Here is a 16947-nt window from a genome sequence, read left to right as displayed (position 1 = left end):
GCGCGTCCGGCGTATTAAGATATAAGCCTGTTACCTTTTTATAGCTGTACTTCCTGTGTTTTCTGTCCTGTATGTTCTCCTATTTATTTTTATTGTAGTCCTGATATGTAATGTTGTCTTTTTAATGTTATAAGTAGCATTGCCATAAAAGCAGGAGGTTTGGCTAGTCACAAAATCAGGTTCAATCCACCATTTTTTCTTTAAATGTCCTGTACCAAGTCAGGACGATGGCCATTGTTATATTGTAGTTCGTTTTTGTGCGTGTTGCATAATAGTGTTGTGTTTCTGTTGGATAGTTGTTCTCATCTGATATTTGATGTGTTTCCCTCAGTTTTAGTTTGTAACCCGGATTTTTTTTTATTCTTATCGATTTATGAATTACGAACAGCGGTATATAACTGTTGTCGTTATTGTTAACGCATAGTTGTATATTTTCTGAAATATGATGCGGCTGTCATACAATCCAGAGTTTTGGCGCTGTAGGGTTAGGTTTAATCTGCCATTTTCTACATTTGGAATTGACTTTGCTATGTCGGGAGTGTGACATTTGTTTTCCTTACGTTTGATGTGTTTTATCATCTAATTTTGCCATTTGATTGAGGACTTTCCGTTTTGAATTTTCTCAGGGTTCGGTGTTTTGGTGGTTTTGTTTTTTACCAATTTCAGAATGTATAATTGATAATAATAATAATTATAAAAAAACCAACAATTCAGTTAAAAGTTTATGTCGTCAATAAGTATTTTATCTGAAAATAACTAGAAAATTGTTGAAAAGAATTTTCGAATTATGTTATTTCATTTTTGTCACGGTTTACTGACTTTAAAGACTTTAATGCAAAAAGTTTGAAGACACCTCAAGTAACTGCATACTGAAAAATCTAAGAATAGAATATAATTACGTAAGCTGCACTCAAAGCCATCCCAATAGTGTGTATCTTTACAAATGCAACGTTCTTTGACACATTGGAAATTCTCTTTGCATTCATTTGTTGAAAAACATGATTCATCTTTCCGTCTTTCTGTTGAAAAATACATTAGAGTTAGAGTGAATTTATTTAATAACGTGTTCAGCTTATTGGATATACTCTAGGTCGATAGTTATCAAAGATATAAGGTTAATAATTTCGATGCCACGTTAGTTAAACGGAATTAATTACACTAGTTGAATGTTTTGTTTTTCATCAACCCAGGTTTGTACAGTTTGTGCAGAAATATTTGCTTTGTTCACAGAATTTGTTTACATTCTTTACAGCATTAAACAGGAATGATGCAGTTTTTTCTGTGTATTAATTTTATTCGGCAATCCTGGGTGGTTCTGTGTAAAACCGGCAACGGCCATCTACCTTATTTTGTTTGCGAATACATATATATTCCCTGTGTAGAAATTAACGCTTCTTTTGTATCTATTACGCTCGATATTTATGGTAGTGAGAAACATGACACCTACTTTCTCCATGTTATAGACAGCATTTCCCCCCAAATGTTTTGCTTAATGCATGAACTGTCATCTCTGTTTTCGTTTTACGGATGAAAAACTTACGTGGATCTATAGTAACGATTTCTCATTTACTCCACATTTTATTGGCACCAAATGCAAGGCAATTCACGCAAGTCCCCTTCCCACATTAACTCCTGCTAAAGTTTGGGGTAATTTAAGACCCCCCACCCCCACCCCCCGATTTAACAGTGAAGTAGCCAGTATGTTGAATTTGTTGTGTGTACATGAAATATCATTGACATGTTCCTTTTTCTAATTCAATTTACTGCCCAACAAATTGTGACATATTTTAATGACAAAGCTTTCTCAATTCATGATTTTCCCTAGCTGTGTTTAGCACTGCTTTTCAGTTTTTTGTTTTTCCTATACTCTTCAACTGATTTGTTTGGACTTATTTGTTTTTTTACTTGCGCTGCTGTAGACTATATGTTGGAGAAACAAGCGGCTGTTGTGTCGAATTGGAAACCTTGTATCGACTTGAGTTTGCAGTTTATTTTCGATCTATGAGTTTGACTGTTCTTCTGGTATCTTTCACCCCTCTTTTTGAAGAACATTAAACAAAATAGTATAGAAACTAGTTCTTGAGATACATGGATACTGTTGAAATCAAAAAAATATTGACTGCTGTAATAGTTATGCACCATAACCTCTGATAAAAGACAGTATAAGTTTCTTCAACGTTCATATATGTCGTATTTAGAGTTTTTTTTAATTAATGATAATTTATTTATACTTTGAATGCATGCTGTTCGGTTCCAGAATTCTGACTCGTCGCAACGACATGTTCCTTTACTGCAACTTAGTGTATCTTTACATTCAACAGATGATTCACAATCAGTATGCAAGTCTTTCTCTGTTATTAAAAAAAATATATAGATCTCATCACAATATTTTATAACAAGACTACATTTGATTAACATAGTAAAAAGTAAAATCACAAAAATACTGAACTCAGAGGAAAATCAATTAGGAAAGTCCATAATACATGGCAAAATCAAATAAACAAAACGCATCAAAAACAAATGGACAAGAACTGTCATATTCCTGACTTGGTACAGCCATTATCAAATGTAGAAAATGGTGGATTAAACCTGGTTCTATAGCGCTAACCCTTTCACTTTAATAACAGTCTCATCAAATTCCGTTATATTTACACGATGCGTTAAATAAACAGTCACAATTAATAAAATAGTCAAAATATGGGTACATCAGTCATCATCGTATAACAATTTTAAAAGGGGACAATTTAACCGTAAAAGTAAGAATAATACGAAAAAATTAGTGCAGTTAATCCACACTCATTGGGTTATATAATCTTTCCATATTGTATTGTTTATGCTGATTGTTGACGATTAAGTTGTCTTTATTCATTTGAATATAGTGTATCTGTTCATATCCTCTCACTTCAAAATCTTACAGTGTTTAGATATATAACAATTTGTGAGGTATATATGACAAATCCGCATCCACAAATTGAATACGTGATTGATGAGGTGATGAAATAGATATATAGTGATTAATATGTCTGAGATAAAGCATGACCTTATGTCAATATCCCGACTGTCAAACAATTAATGGCACGAGGCAGATACCTTGGTAGACTACAATTCTGAAAACAATGTAACAATGTTGAGGAGTATATAATGTTATTTAGAAAGTAGAATAAAACACTTACTAGGGAGACATGCATTGTCGTTCAAGTATTTAGTAGTGGGACACCGACACCTACTCTCCAAACAACGGAGACCTTCCTGGCATTCATTTTCAATCTTGCACGACATCGTCACTGACTTTTCTTGAAATATATAAATACATATAATAGTAGTTGTCGTTTGTTGATGTGGTTTATATGTGTTTCACGTTTCTTGCTTTTAATAAAGATTATACCGTTTGTTTTCTCGTTTGCATGGTTTTATTTACAACCGCTGGGTCGATGCCACTGCTGGTGGAGTTTTTCCCGAGGGTATCACCAGCCTAGTAGTCAGCACTTCTGTGATGACATACCTTACCACTGATATGGTCATAATTCTAAATTAACTGTTTACAAAACTTTTTAGTTTTTGAAATACTAAGGATTTTCTACCACACGAATAGATTACCTTAGCTGTATTTGGAAAAACTATTAGGAATTTTTGTCCTATATGTTCTTCAACGTCTTACTTTATTTGGCCTTTTAAATTTTTTTGGATTCGAGCATCACTGATGAGTATTTAATAGACGAAACGCGCGACTGGCGTAAATACAAAATTTAATCCTGGTATCTATGATGAGTTTCTTTACACTAGTATTTTGTATAGGCCTTTTAAAGCTTGATGTTCGGTGTGAGCCAAGGCTGCGTGTTGAAGATCATTCTTAGACCTATGATAGTTTACTTTTATACATTTTGACTTGGATGGAGAGTTATCTCATTTGCACCTATACCACTTCTTCTTAAACTTATAAAGTCTGATTTAACACAAACTCTGAAATGTGTTCTGAATTTTCTGACTTTATGTATCCCTCTTGACGTCAACAAATATCACTTTACACGTACATAGTATCAAATGAGGAAAATTAGTTTCAATTAGTTTACGTGTATTTCTAACGCTTCTACAGGGGCAAAAATGTATTTACATTATGGTTTTAACTTGCAATTGATAATGAAGACATCATATTGACCTGATCAACGTCAAATAGATAGATAATGGATTCATCTTCCTTTCATAGTTAATTCATTTTAGAAACAAATCTAATGTGTTATTCAAAACTATGTATGGTAACTTCAATAAGGCGACATTTCTAGTTACTACAATTGTATATCAAGATTATTGTCTGACAAATAATATCTCTGTTTTTTTTCTCTCTCGCATACATGTTGATGTTATGTGGCAAATACTTATAGTTTGACTGGTTTAGCAGGTTGACTAGTTTGACTTTAATAGTGGTTGTTTAAAAATGACAAAACGTAAGGGTATTCAATAATAATTATGATAATTATGGCTATCGGCAACATAGATATTTGTGTTTAAAGTTAACATCCTTGGTCCTTATAAGAATTTTAAAAAGTGTTTATAATATCATCTAGACAATCATACTATATTGCTTTCGTTATGGTTTTTGATCTGGATTTGTTTCAATTAAATTAGTCTATGACTATTGAACCCCGGGATACAAGGTATTACCTTTATTTAGCTATACTCACTTTTCGTGCAGTAAATTTCATTCCAGTAGTCATTGTTAGAACATTGACATTTATTTAAGTTGCACTGAAGAGTTTCACTGCATTCTAAATGTGTGGTGCATTTGGAATTAATAGTCTTTCCTGTATTGTATAAAAGAGAGGGAAATCATATGAACTACACTGATAAACAATTGCAGTGAAAAATCTAAATCGATTTATTACTGCTGAGCACTGGTATACTACTGTTGCCTTTTTTGAAGACTTGCACACAAACATGAGAGGTAATCGTGTATGATGACGACATGGCTGTATCTTAATTGTGATAACATATATGTTCATCAAAAATAGACACCAAAGACTATAAAGGGTAAGACTAAAGTGAAAATTCGACTTATTTTTGAATCGAACAATATCAACCATATAGATACTAGATGAATTGTTAAAAGTGCTAATTGATGTTAGTACTAACCATTAACATAACAATTAAGCCAAACTATCCAAACTTACACCTGAAACAGTACAAACATTTACATAAATTTGATGTGATTGTATCCAATCTTTTAGAATTTACCCGTGACGTCACTTTTGTTGCTTTGATAACGTCGTGTGACGGACAGTTCATGGTTCTGTTGTGCTGTCCTTGGTTGTTCTACGTGTTCGTTTTAAATCTCTGGCGAGAATGTTATTTGTGTATTTATCTATCCTGAATGTTCTTGCATTTAGTTGTACTTTATTCTTGTTATTTAATTTTGCAATGAAAGCGCATGGTTCGGCTAGCAACAAAACCAGGTTCATCCCACCATTTTGTTCTTAAAATCTCTTGTACCAAGTTAGAAAAATAGCAGTTGTTATCGTATATATCGTTTCTGTGTGTTTAGCATTGTTGTTGTTTTGTTTCACCTGTGTTTCTGTTGTTTCGTTATTTTCCTCTTACAGTTGATTTGTTCCCCTCGGTTTTAGTTTATAACCCGGATTTGTTTACTCTCAATTGAGCTATGACTTTTGAAGAGCGGTATTCTACTTTTGCGCATTCCATATAGACATTTCCATTTGTAATTTTCCTTGGAGTTTTTGTTAATTAATTTTAAAACTATATACTTAATGAGCATGAAGAACCATTCCAGTAGTCGGAGCTGAAACATTGACATCTTTGTCTGTAACAATGCATTGGATCTTTGCATTCATCCCTGGATGCACAGGTTTCAAACACAACTTTCTCTATAAATATAATGATGTTATTGGTTTACTTTTTCCTACGATAATTTGTACTGGTTAGTCGACCGTTATAGAATATCCGTTTCTGAAATGATAGCGGATACGTTCTAAATGTCGTAACTACAATAATGTCCCATTTATCACGAATGTTACCTACCGATTAAGACTTCTTACCGGGCATGACACGAGCAACACGACGGGTGCAACATATGGAGCAGGATCTGATTACACCTTGGGAGATCCAGACTTACTCCCAGTTTTCGGCGAATTTCGTGTTACTCAGTTTTTAGTTTTCTATGTTGTGTTTTATGTAAGTTCTTGTTTGTCTGTTTGTGGTTTTCTATTTTTAGGCATGGCGTTTTCAGTTTATTCTCGGTTAATGAGATAGAATTCCCCTTTGGTATCATACTATTGAAATAAATGAAAGAAGATTTTAAAAGAATTGATATAACTTTGGTTACATGCCACCATTTTATCAACAAGTTCTATGGATTTTCCTCTTTTTGAATTTCCCTTGGAGTTTTATTAATACTTTTCGAGTTTTAGAGGATTTTTACCTCAAAGATACAAAATCCAAGCATCCGGATTGCTCATGTGCATCTTCTCAATACAATTATAGTCCAGCTGGTCATATTATTACTGGTGACCTTGGTATTGTTACCAATAAACAACTAAGAGAGTTGCTAGCCAAGGGACCATTTATAGAATCCCCCAGCCCATCAACTGGAAAAAGAATTTCAAGTTACTGATGGATGCAGTTGAGGACTATGCAAGAAAATGGATAAAGCGCGAACCAGACGAACCCGAACTGGACACTTTGTCTGAATGGATCAAAGCTATTCGATCATGCATTCAGAGGCGCATACAAAAACTAAGATGTAATATGAGTACAAGAGTTTCTAACCCTTTCAAGAATCCGGAGGTTGTGGATGCTTTATCCTCTTTGCATGACAAATATGTCGTTGTTCCGGCAGATAAAGCCTCCAATAATATTGTCTTCATATGTAAAAAACATTATTTGCAATGTCTCATTACAGAGCTTGGAATTGATCAAACTACTGGTAATTCTACATATTCTTTAACATCATTTACCAAGGATGAAATTTTACAAAATCATAAATCTGTCCTTCTTTCTTTTGGTATCAACATCAAAGAAAACGAAGAAAACTTGCCCTCATTATACTGGATACCTAAATTACACAAAACTCCATATAAAGAACGATACATAGCTGGGTCTTCAAAATGTTCGACTAAACATCTTTCTAAAGTATTGACTACTATTCTTTCTACAGTTAAAGATGGGCTTCAAAAATATTGTGAGGAGATATATTCTACCAGTGGTGTTAACCAGATGTGGATTCTCAAAAATTCGAAAGATCTACTGCTTAACCTTCGATCACAATCTTTGCAATTTTGCAGCAACATAAAAACTTTTGATTTTTCTACGCTATATACTACTATTCCCTATGCTCAGTTAAAAGATCGACTTCACCAACTCATAAAACAGAGCTTTTTCTATAAAAATGGGAATCGTAGATACAAATTTCTTGTTTTGGGATACAATACTTCATATTTTGTGAAGAATCACACTGAATCTTCCAGAAAATATACTGAAGATGATATTATTAAAATGCTGGACTTTTTGATCGACAATATATTTGTTGAGTTTGGAGGATTTATATTTCAACAGACAGTCGGTATTCCAATGGGTACTAATTGTGCACCCCTGCTGGCTGATTTGTTTTTGTATTCGTATGAAGCAGAATTTATTCAGAACCTTCTAAAAGACAAAAAGAAAAAGCACCTTGCGAAATTCTTTAATTTTACTTTTCGATATATTGATGATGTTTTATCGTTGAACAACCCATACTTCAGCCAATACTTACATCTCATATTATCCCAGTGAACTTGAAATTAAGGATACTACTGATACTAGAAGGACTGCTTCATACCTTGATCTTTTCCTCAATATTGACGAAGATGGACGACTTCACACAAAAATCTATGATAAACGGGACGATTTCAACTTCCCAATCATCAATTTCCCATTTCTCAGCAGTAACATACCCTCTGCCCCTTCGTATGGTGTTTACATATCACAATTGATACGTTATTCACGTGCATGTTCACACTATACGGACTTCATATACAGGAGTGTGCTCCTTACGCAGAAACTGCTCCAACAAAGTTATGAGGAGGACATATTAAAATTGACACTCTCACGAATTGGTTGATCCATATGATGTCTCTTTAACCAAACTAGCTAAGGACATTTTTACCATATGGTAGATTGTGGTTTGTCATTATGTCGTCTAATCTTTTAATTACCAAACGTGACTTATTCCCGATTGTGACTGTTTTGCTGAATGTGAATTCGCATTACTATAAGACGTGTTTCTGTACTTGTTTATCCCAAATTCATGTATTTAGTTTACATGTTTAATGTTATATTTGTAATTCTCATCAGATTTTGTCAAATGTGTTGACGTCTTCTTATTATATATTTAGGTATGACGTATAGAAAAATTAATCACCTCCTCTTTATTTATTATATTAAATTTTGTACGATTATTTACGTTTGAAGTTGGATTCATAACAAACTGGACATATATATATATTACAGTTAATTGCTATTAATAAGTATTGCAATATGCATTTTGTTTTAATGAATTATCAGTATTTAGTTCTAAATCAATCCTAATTCTATCTCATTTTTGAATGATAGTTTTTCATATTTGACGTCATGCTGTTTCTAAATTTCATAAATTCAAATGTGGCATAACGTTTCTGCCTTTTCGCCATCGTATGTGACGTCACAATTTTTTTAATTACGTTGACGCCTGGACTGATTCGGATGTGTGTCTATTTTGTGATAAACTTGGGTTTAGTTTTCGGTAATTAGTTAATATTTCAGTTTCATTATGTATATCTCTTTCATATTCATTTGTTAAAATTTACTGTTTGCAATAGCATTAAGTATTCTATATAATAAGGATGTTCTTATCCCGTGCATAAAAACGATGCCGTATTTGCCGAAACTTTTTCAACTTTTGATCTTCAGTGCTGTACAACTTTGCACTTTTTTCACTTTCGATATTTTATATCTGGGCGTCACTGGTGAGTCTTGTGTGGACAAGGCGCGTTTTTGGCGTATTGAATTTTAAACCTGATGCTTTTTGTTATCTATTAATCATGTTTTTCTGTGTCTAATATGTTCTCCTATTTATTTGTATTGTAGTCCTGTAATATTATGTTGTCATTTCAATGTTATATTTAACTTTGCCATTAAAGTGCGAGGTTTGGCATGCCTTAAAACCAGGTTCAACCCACCACTTTTATTCCCGTTTAAAAGTGTCCTGTACCAAGTCAGGAAGATGGTCATTGTTATAATATTGTTCGTTTCTCTTTGTGTTGCATTTTAACGTTGAATCGTTTGTGTTTTCTCTTAATTTTGAGATATTGAGATAAGACGTGGCACGGTACTTGTCTATCCCAAATTCATGTATTTGGTTTTCATGTTACATTTGTTATTCTCGTGGTGTTTTGTCTGATGATTGGTCTGTTTCTGTGTGTGTTGCGTTTCGGTGTTGTGTCGTTGTTCTCCTCTTATATTTAATGCGTTTCGCTCGGTTTTGGTTTGTTACCCCGATTTTGTTTTTTGTCCATGGATTTATGAGTTTTGAACAGCGGTATACTACTGTTGCCTTTATTTATACTAGAACATAGTAATTCTTATAACTCTCTCTATTTCAGACCTACTGGAAACACATTTGTCACCATTCCAGAAGTCTGTTTCCCTACACTGACATGTGGAATCTGAGCACTGCAGTAATTCAACACACTCATTCGAAGAACCACACGTCTGTCTCCAAGTTTTCTCTAAAAGATAATTTTATAATAATTTACTTCAGTTTGTATTTTTTTCTTTTAATTCAATATGGAATCCCGAAAAGAATTATGGTTTGATATTTTTATTCGAACATGTTAGGTGACACTGACGCTCAGTTTACCCTCTTTTGTGTTGGTTTCTTCTTTGAAATATGTAGTTTTTTAATGAATTATTGTCAGCAAAGATTAATTCAGAGATTTTAAACAATTCAGATATCAGCGCATAATATGTGTTCCCTGAAATAACATTATGAATTAGTTTGAAGACGAAATGTTCTAAAATTCAAACATAAATATATATATTAAAACGTTTGATATTATTCATATGACATTATTCAATCAGTCATCAACCTTGATCTCCAGATTGAACTACCGTCTAAACTTTTCTGAAAGTTGATTCTGGGCATTCCAATGTTATATTTCAGTGTATTTATAGTAATCTTTAATACTCACTGTTATAACAGTTACTGCCATCCCAGTATAAATATGCCTCACACTGACACGTTCCATCACGACACAGTAATTTACCGTAACATTCATTTGATGTATTACATGGTGCACTCATGTTTGTTCCTGAAAATATGCAACATTGAAATGTTTAAAACTATTTAAACAATGCAATGTATTTAGTTGAATAAAGGCAACAGTAGAATACCGCTGTTCGAAATTCATAAAACGATTGAGACAAAAACCCAAACCCGGGTTACAAACTAAAACTGAGAGAAATGCATCAAATATAAGAGAAAAACTACGACACAGTGACAGTTTTTAAATACTAAGGATTTCACCTTTGATGCCACTTATAGCTTAATTCATATTCTATATATGCGTGTAAGTTTTTTTATATACTGTTAAAAAATGAAAACAACACGTTTAATAATTTCATGCGTCTGAAGCGCTTTTCTGGATTGAACTTCATCAGGAGCGCTCAAAGTCAACCATTTGAAATCCGAGGATGTATAAGTAACAAAACCGTTGAAGAGCTATATAACAAATATACTTAAAATAAATAGCCAAATTTATTTGAAGTCAACTTTGCCTGATTCGTCTAGCACAAGACTGTATGCACACCTTTTGTCGAGCAACTGCAATATCTTTTTAAGGAGGCTACTATTAGTGATGTTACATTACGTCTTCGACGTTAACGGCGTCACATTGAGTAAAAATTATATCTGATTGAAAAAAGATTTTAATTTTCTCGTATTTTACTAATAAATAAACTTTGTTTTTAGCATTCAACATAACTCTTTTATCCTGACATCAGCAATGGAAGGAATGACACATGGTTCTTTATTAGTATTGCTTATAAGTTATATTACAGATTACACTGTTAGTTCAAATATTAAATACATATTCATTTGTATCCTATGCAAATTTGTTAATAGCTCATTTTAATAGAACGAATCCTGATTTCGACAATGTATAGATCTGTTATAAACTTACTTGGTGAGCAAGCGTTTCCAGTCCAATAGTCTTCTTCTGCACAACGACACTTTCCGTGGATACAATACAACGTTTGGCTGCATTCAAGGGTGTCGTCACAAGCAACAAATATCTGACCACCTGTTTAAAATGATAATGAAAGTAATGATATAATTAGATGCATTAAGATATAATGGAAATCTTCAGTTGGAAACAAGGAAAAGGAAACTTATAATATACATATAACAATAGCATGATGATAAAACGTTAAAATGAAGTTATCAAGTAATTTTAGATGTCAAAATATGCAACCCATGCAAGATACCTTTAAAGTGAACCTTAGTTTACATTACATTAGGCCACTATCGAGACTAATCAAAGTGAATCACATAAAGCATCTCTAAACAAAAATATAAAAAAGTAGTCCAAAGTTAACCTGACCTGCGAAAAAACGTGAAAGTTCAGCTTGCGTAATTGATTGATTAACAGGTGCATTGGTTTATTGGAAGACTGAAACACATATAAAATGAACATTCAGGAAGATAACATTTTAAGAAGTAATGTTGTGAATAACCCCTGCTTTATACAAGACTGTCTCTGTCACTGTCAGTGCCTTTTTTTCACAATTTTTTTCCGGGTAGCAATAATTTGTGAACATCGAATCCCAAATTGATGATGCCAACTTTTCAAACACATTAATACTGTTCTACAAGTCGTTTAAGATTGATCCTAAGTTACACAGTACTGAAATGTGTAAGACTTACAAATATTTTACAATTAAAGTTATTTAAGAAAGCTGTAGAACTATGTCGATCCTTATCTATTATGTCATGATTTCATAACATATTTCTGTTCGTGGACACATGCATTATTCTGACTCTTAATCAAATTGTCCAGCAGTCGTTGAATACTCTCGTATACTTTAGTTAAACAGGACTTTTCAATTTTAAAGTCTTTGATACTATGTGACCATTTCAATTTAAAAATAATATTGATTTGGCCCTTCAAACTTTCAGAGTATTTAACTCGATCGACATCTGTAAGTGACTCACGTTCACAATTCAGGAGTCTGTAATTGAATAATTGTAGTTTGTTTCTGTTTATCATATTTTTGTTTGGTTTATTGCTTTGTACGTTTTGTTAAAGTGGGTTTGGTTGAACCACTGTCCGGGCTCTTAAAAAGAGAAAAATTTGGCACCTGATAAAATGTTATAATCTAACCTCAAATACTGCATGTGCCTGTCCCAAGTCAGGAGACTGTAATTCAGTGGTTGTTGTATGTTGCTTCATATCATATTCATTTTTTGCGTATTGATTGAACATAATTATCGCCGTTAATTTTCTCGTGAGAGTTGTCTTTCATTTTCATTTCATTGCATTCTATGGCTGGCTATCCCGGTTCATTGATGAAAGCCGTATAGTGATTTATAGTTGCAAATTTCAACGTTGTTTTGGATTTTGGTGGAAAGTTGTCTCATAGGCACTAAACTAGTACATGTTTTATTGTAGGGTCCAGCTGAGGCACGCCTCCATGTGCGGGATTTATTCGCTGTGTTGAAGACTTACATTGGTGGAATTCTACTGTTTTCTGCTCTTTAGTCGGGTTGTTGTCTCTTTGGCACATTCCAAATTTCCATTCCAAATTTCAAAATTATGTACCGTCTTATTTTTAAAGTATATAATTCTTTTGGTGCGGGTAGACTTAGAACAATTACTCTAACTGAACATTTCTTGACTGTTCGCGAATATTCTTTCAAATATTGTTTGCCAAAAGATCATTTCCTAAAACAAATTAAAATTACCTTTAGTCGTGTCAGTAGGAGTTCGCTTTTCCCTTGAAGCAAACGGTCCGATTTTGCCAATGCATGAAGTCAGGACAGTTAAAAGCAACATCCACATTACACACGACATTTTCAAAAAATTACAGTTACAGGCAAGAAAATATATTTATACATATACTCGTTGATAACATTTTTTTAAGGTTCAAAAGGGGGAGATGAATAGCATATTTGTTGTTTGTCATCTCGTAAAACATCAAGCAATGGAAGGTTATGAAGGTATTAGTACCGTTGTTGAGTGATTTTTTTTCTCTTTAAAATAGGCGAAAGTGATGTACACCGTTTACACGAAAATACATAAACTGAAACAAAACATTCCTGCTGGTGCACTCATACTAAAAAATGTTAATCATTGAAATTTGTACCTAGATGTACCTACATGTAACAATATCTGACAGGATATCAGATCTTTCGAACTCTAGATCTTATCCAGATAATTATATAAGATATATTTCCTCTTACAATAGGGACCGTGTGAATAGAACTTTGTTTGAATGTCAATTCATTTTAAGTTTTTGTAATATGTTATGGTTAGGGTATGCTAATGTATAAATCTTAATTGGTCTGTCTGTTCTTATAAATTTACATTTCAAAATGCATCATATAACTTAATTTACATGCTATAATGAAGTGTGCATCTGTAATTTTTTAAGAAATAATAAGACTCCAAAAAAGTAATAAAGGCCACATTAGTATACCGTCGTTCAAAAGTCATAAATCGATTGAGCGAAAAAAAATCCGGGTTTCAAACTTAAGCTGAAGAAAACCGTGACATCAAATACAACATGTACAAGAGGGAAAAAACAAAAAACAAATAATTAACAAAAACACAGAAGTGCAACAAAAAACAAACGCAAATGTAACACACACAGAAACGAACTATAAGATAGCAATTGCCAATCTCCTGACTTGGTATAGGACATCTTAGGAAAAAATGGTGGGTTGAACCTGGCGTGTGGCTAGCCAAACCTCTCTTTTGTGACAATGTATTAGACAATCAATTTCTAATACTAAGAAATCATTTTCTGTAAAAAGAACTCTGTATTAAGAATTAACCAAGTTCTTAATATTTAAAAATTATTAAATAGCCTAAAAGGAAGGTTGGGATAGATTTTGAGAGTTGAGGTTCCAACAGTTTAGGAATTACGGGCCAAAAAACGCCCAAAAAGGCATTATTCTTGGTTTTAGCACATACAATAAAGTATAAGTAAATAGAAATCAATGAAATTTATACACAAGGTTTACGAACACCAAAGGAAGGTTGGGATTGATTTTGGAAGTTGAGGACTAACAGTTTAGGAATTAGGGACCAAACAAGCAAATAAGCATTTTCTTGGTTTTCGCACCATAACTTTAGTATAAGTAAATAGAAATCTACGAATTTTGACACAAGGTTTATGACCTCAAAAGGAAGGTTGGGATTGATTTTGGGAGTTTTGGTTCCAACAGTTTAGGAATTGGGGGCCAAAAAAAGGGCCCAAATAAGCGTTATTCTTGGTTTTTCGCACAATAACTTTAGCATAAGTCAATATAAATCAATGAAATTTAAACACAAGGTTTATGAACACAAAAGAAAGGTTGGGATTGATTTTGGGAGTTGAGGACTAACAGTTTAGGAATAAAGGGCCAAACAGGGCCAAAATAAGCATTTTCTTGGTTTTTGCACCATAACTTTAGTATAAGTAAATAGAAATCTATGAATTTTGACACAAGGTTTATGACCTCAAAAGGAAGGTTGGGATTGATTTTGGGAGTTTTGGTTCCAACAGTTAAAGAATTGGGGGCCAAAAAAAGGGCCCAAATAAGCGTTATTCTTGTTTTTTCGCACAATAACTTTAGCATAAGTCAATAGAAATCAATGAAATTTTAACACAAGGTTTATGAACACAAAAGAAAGGTTGGGATTGATTTTGGGAGTTGAGGACTAACAGTTTAGGAATAAAGGGCCAAACAGGGCCAAAATAAGCATTTTGTTGGCTTTTGCACCATAACTTTAGCATAAGTAAATAGAAATCAATGAAATTTTGACACAAGGTTTATGACCACAAAAGGAAGGTTGGGAATGATTTTGAGAGTTTTGGTCCCAACAGTTTAGGAATTTGGGGCCAAAAAAAGGGGCCCAGATATGCATTATTCTTTTTTTTCGCACAATAAGTTTAGCATAAGTAAATAGAAATCAATGAAATTTAAACACAAGGTTTATGAACACAAAAGGGAGGTTGGGATAGATTTTGAGAGTTGATGTCCCAACAGTTTAGGAATTAGGGGCCAAAAAAACGCCCCAAAAGGCATTATTCTTGGTTTTAGCAGAATAAAATAAAGTATAAGTAAATAGAATTCAATGAAATATCAACACAAAAAGGAAGGTTGGGATTGACCTTGGGAGTTGAAGACTAACAGTTTAGGAATTAGGGGCCAAACAGGGACCAATATAAGCATTTTTCTTGGTTTTCGCACCATAACTTTAGTAAAAGAAAATATAAATCTTTGAAATTTTGACACAATGTTTATGACTACAAAAGGAAGGTTGAGATTGATTTTGGGAGTTTTGGTCCGATCAGTTTAAGAATTAGGGGCCAAAAAAAGGCCTAAATAAGCATTATTCTTGTTTTTTTGCAAAATAAATTTAGTATAAGTAAATAGAAATCAACGAAATTTAAACAAAAAGTTTATGAACACAAAAGGAAAGTTGGGATTGATTTTGGGAGTTGAGTACTGACAGTTTAGGAATAAGGGGCCAAAAAGGGGCCCAAATAAAAGGTTTTCGCACCATAACAATAGTATAAATAAATAGAAATCTATGAAATTTAAACACAAGAGTTTTGACCACAAAAGGAAGGTTCGGATTGATTTTGGGCGTTTTGGTCCCAACAGTTTAGAAACAAGGGCATCAAAGGGTCCAAAATTAAACTTCGTTTGATTTCATCAAAAACTGAATAATTTGGGTTCTATGATATATCAAATCTAACTGTGTATGCAGATTCTTAATTTTTGGTCCCGTTTTCAAATTGGTCTACATTAAGGTACAAAGGGTCCAAAATTTAAATAAGTTTGATTTTAACAAAATTTTAATCCTGAGGGTCCTTTGATATGCTGAATCTAAACATGTACTTATTTTTTTTACTTTTAGTCCAGTTTTTCAAGTTGGTCCAAATTGGGGTCCAAAATTAAAGTTTGTTTGATTTCAACAAAATTGAATCCTTGAGGTTCTTTGATATGCTGAATTTAAACATGTACTTTATTATGGCCCCAGTTATCAAGTTGGTCCAAATCGTGGTCCAAAATTAAACTTTGTTTGATATCAACAAAAGTTCAATTCTTGGGGTTCTCATCTTCGCTAGCCAATGATTACGATCCACTCCAGCTTGGCGGATTGAGATAAAATTTCGGAGACACAAGGTAAGGATTTTCATTGGTTGCAGTCAAAACTCAATCCAATCAAAAAGCGCCTATAACATGATCACGTGTAAATGTAGAAAGTGTTTGTAAACAATTACCACGTGTTTATTGTGCCACAAGTCTTTACATCCCTAAACATACGACTATATTTAGTGACAACTTGAATGTTTTTAATCAAACAATAGAAGTTCCTGTGTATATTTCATGTACAAATCGATGATTGTTGACGTATATTTGCATTTCCGGCTTTACCAAGTGTGTAGAATCTAGACGCTACCGTGTTTTTACCTCCAAATTGAAGAGTTCAAGTGCTACCATTGGTCACGAATAATGTATTCGGAATGGGCCTGATTTTTTCTTCCAATAGATAGCTCAACATTGTTATCCCAAATGTGCCTTGTGTTTTGTGTCTACTTTTAATGTGCCTTGTGTTTTGTGTCTACTTTTAATGTGCCATATGCATGCATATTAAATTAATTCAGATCTAAATTTGTTCATGTTTATCATATTATGGTCAAAGAAAACTA

At 33.1% G+C, this 16947-nt stretch overlaps 1 protein-coding gene across 1 annotated transcript; it reads right to left on the bottom strand.

Annotated features, from left to right (window-relative positions):
- Positions 1 to 2172: 2172 nt before the first annotated feature.
- On the bottom strand, positions 2173 to 13140 carry LOC134693564 (prion-like-(Q/N-rich) domain-bearing protein 25). Its single transcript, XM_063554402.1, has 8 exons — positions 12986 to 13140; positions 11205 to 11324; positions 10215 to 10334; positions 9633 to 9752; positions 5757 to 5876; positions 4680 to 4799; positions 3174 to 3293; positions 2173 to 2351 (listed from the first exon to the last, which is right to left on the bottom strand). Exons 1-8 carry the CDS (start codon positions 13092 to 13094, stop codon positions 2173 to 2175), a joined length of 1008 nt encoding a protein of 335 aa, XP_063410472.1. The 5' UTR covers positions 13095 to 13140.
- Positions 13141 to 16947: the final 3807 nt, after the last annotated feature.

The sequence above is a fragment of the Mytilus trossulus genome, chromosome 12 (genome assembly GCF_036588685.1).
Source record: "Mytilus trossulus isolate FHL-02 chromosome 12, PNRI_Mtr1.1.1.hap1, whole genome shotgun sequence".
NCBI classification, from domain to species: Eukaryota; Metazoa; Mollusca; class Bivalvia; order Mytilida; family Mytilidae; genus Mytilus; species Mytilus trossulus.
Note: the sequence above shows the minus strand (reverse complement) of the source record. Positions and strands in the feature narration are given on the sequence as shown.

What these genes read in the sequence shown, in the direction of transcription:
- LOC134693564 (XM_063554402.1), bottom strand. Translation starts at nt 13,094, where the DNA reads ATGTCGTGTGTAATGTGGATGTTGCTTTTAACTGTCCTGACTTCATGC. An exon ending in TGGTGACAAATGTGTTTCCA is followed by an intron (nt 5,877 to 9,632) that starts GTAGGTCTGAAA and finishes TTATATTTATAG; the next exon opens with AGAAAGTTGTGTTTGAAACC. An exon ending in TGAAATTTACTGCACGAAAA is followed by an intron (nt 3,294 to 4,679) that starts GTGAGTATAGCT and finishes ATATATTTCAAG; the next exon opens with AAAAGTCAGTGACGATGTCG.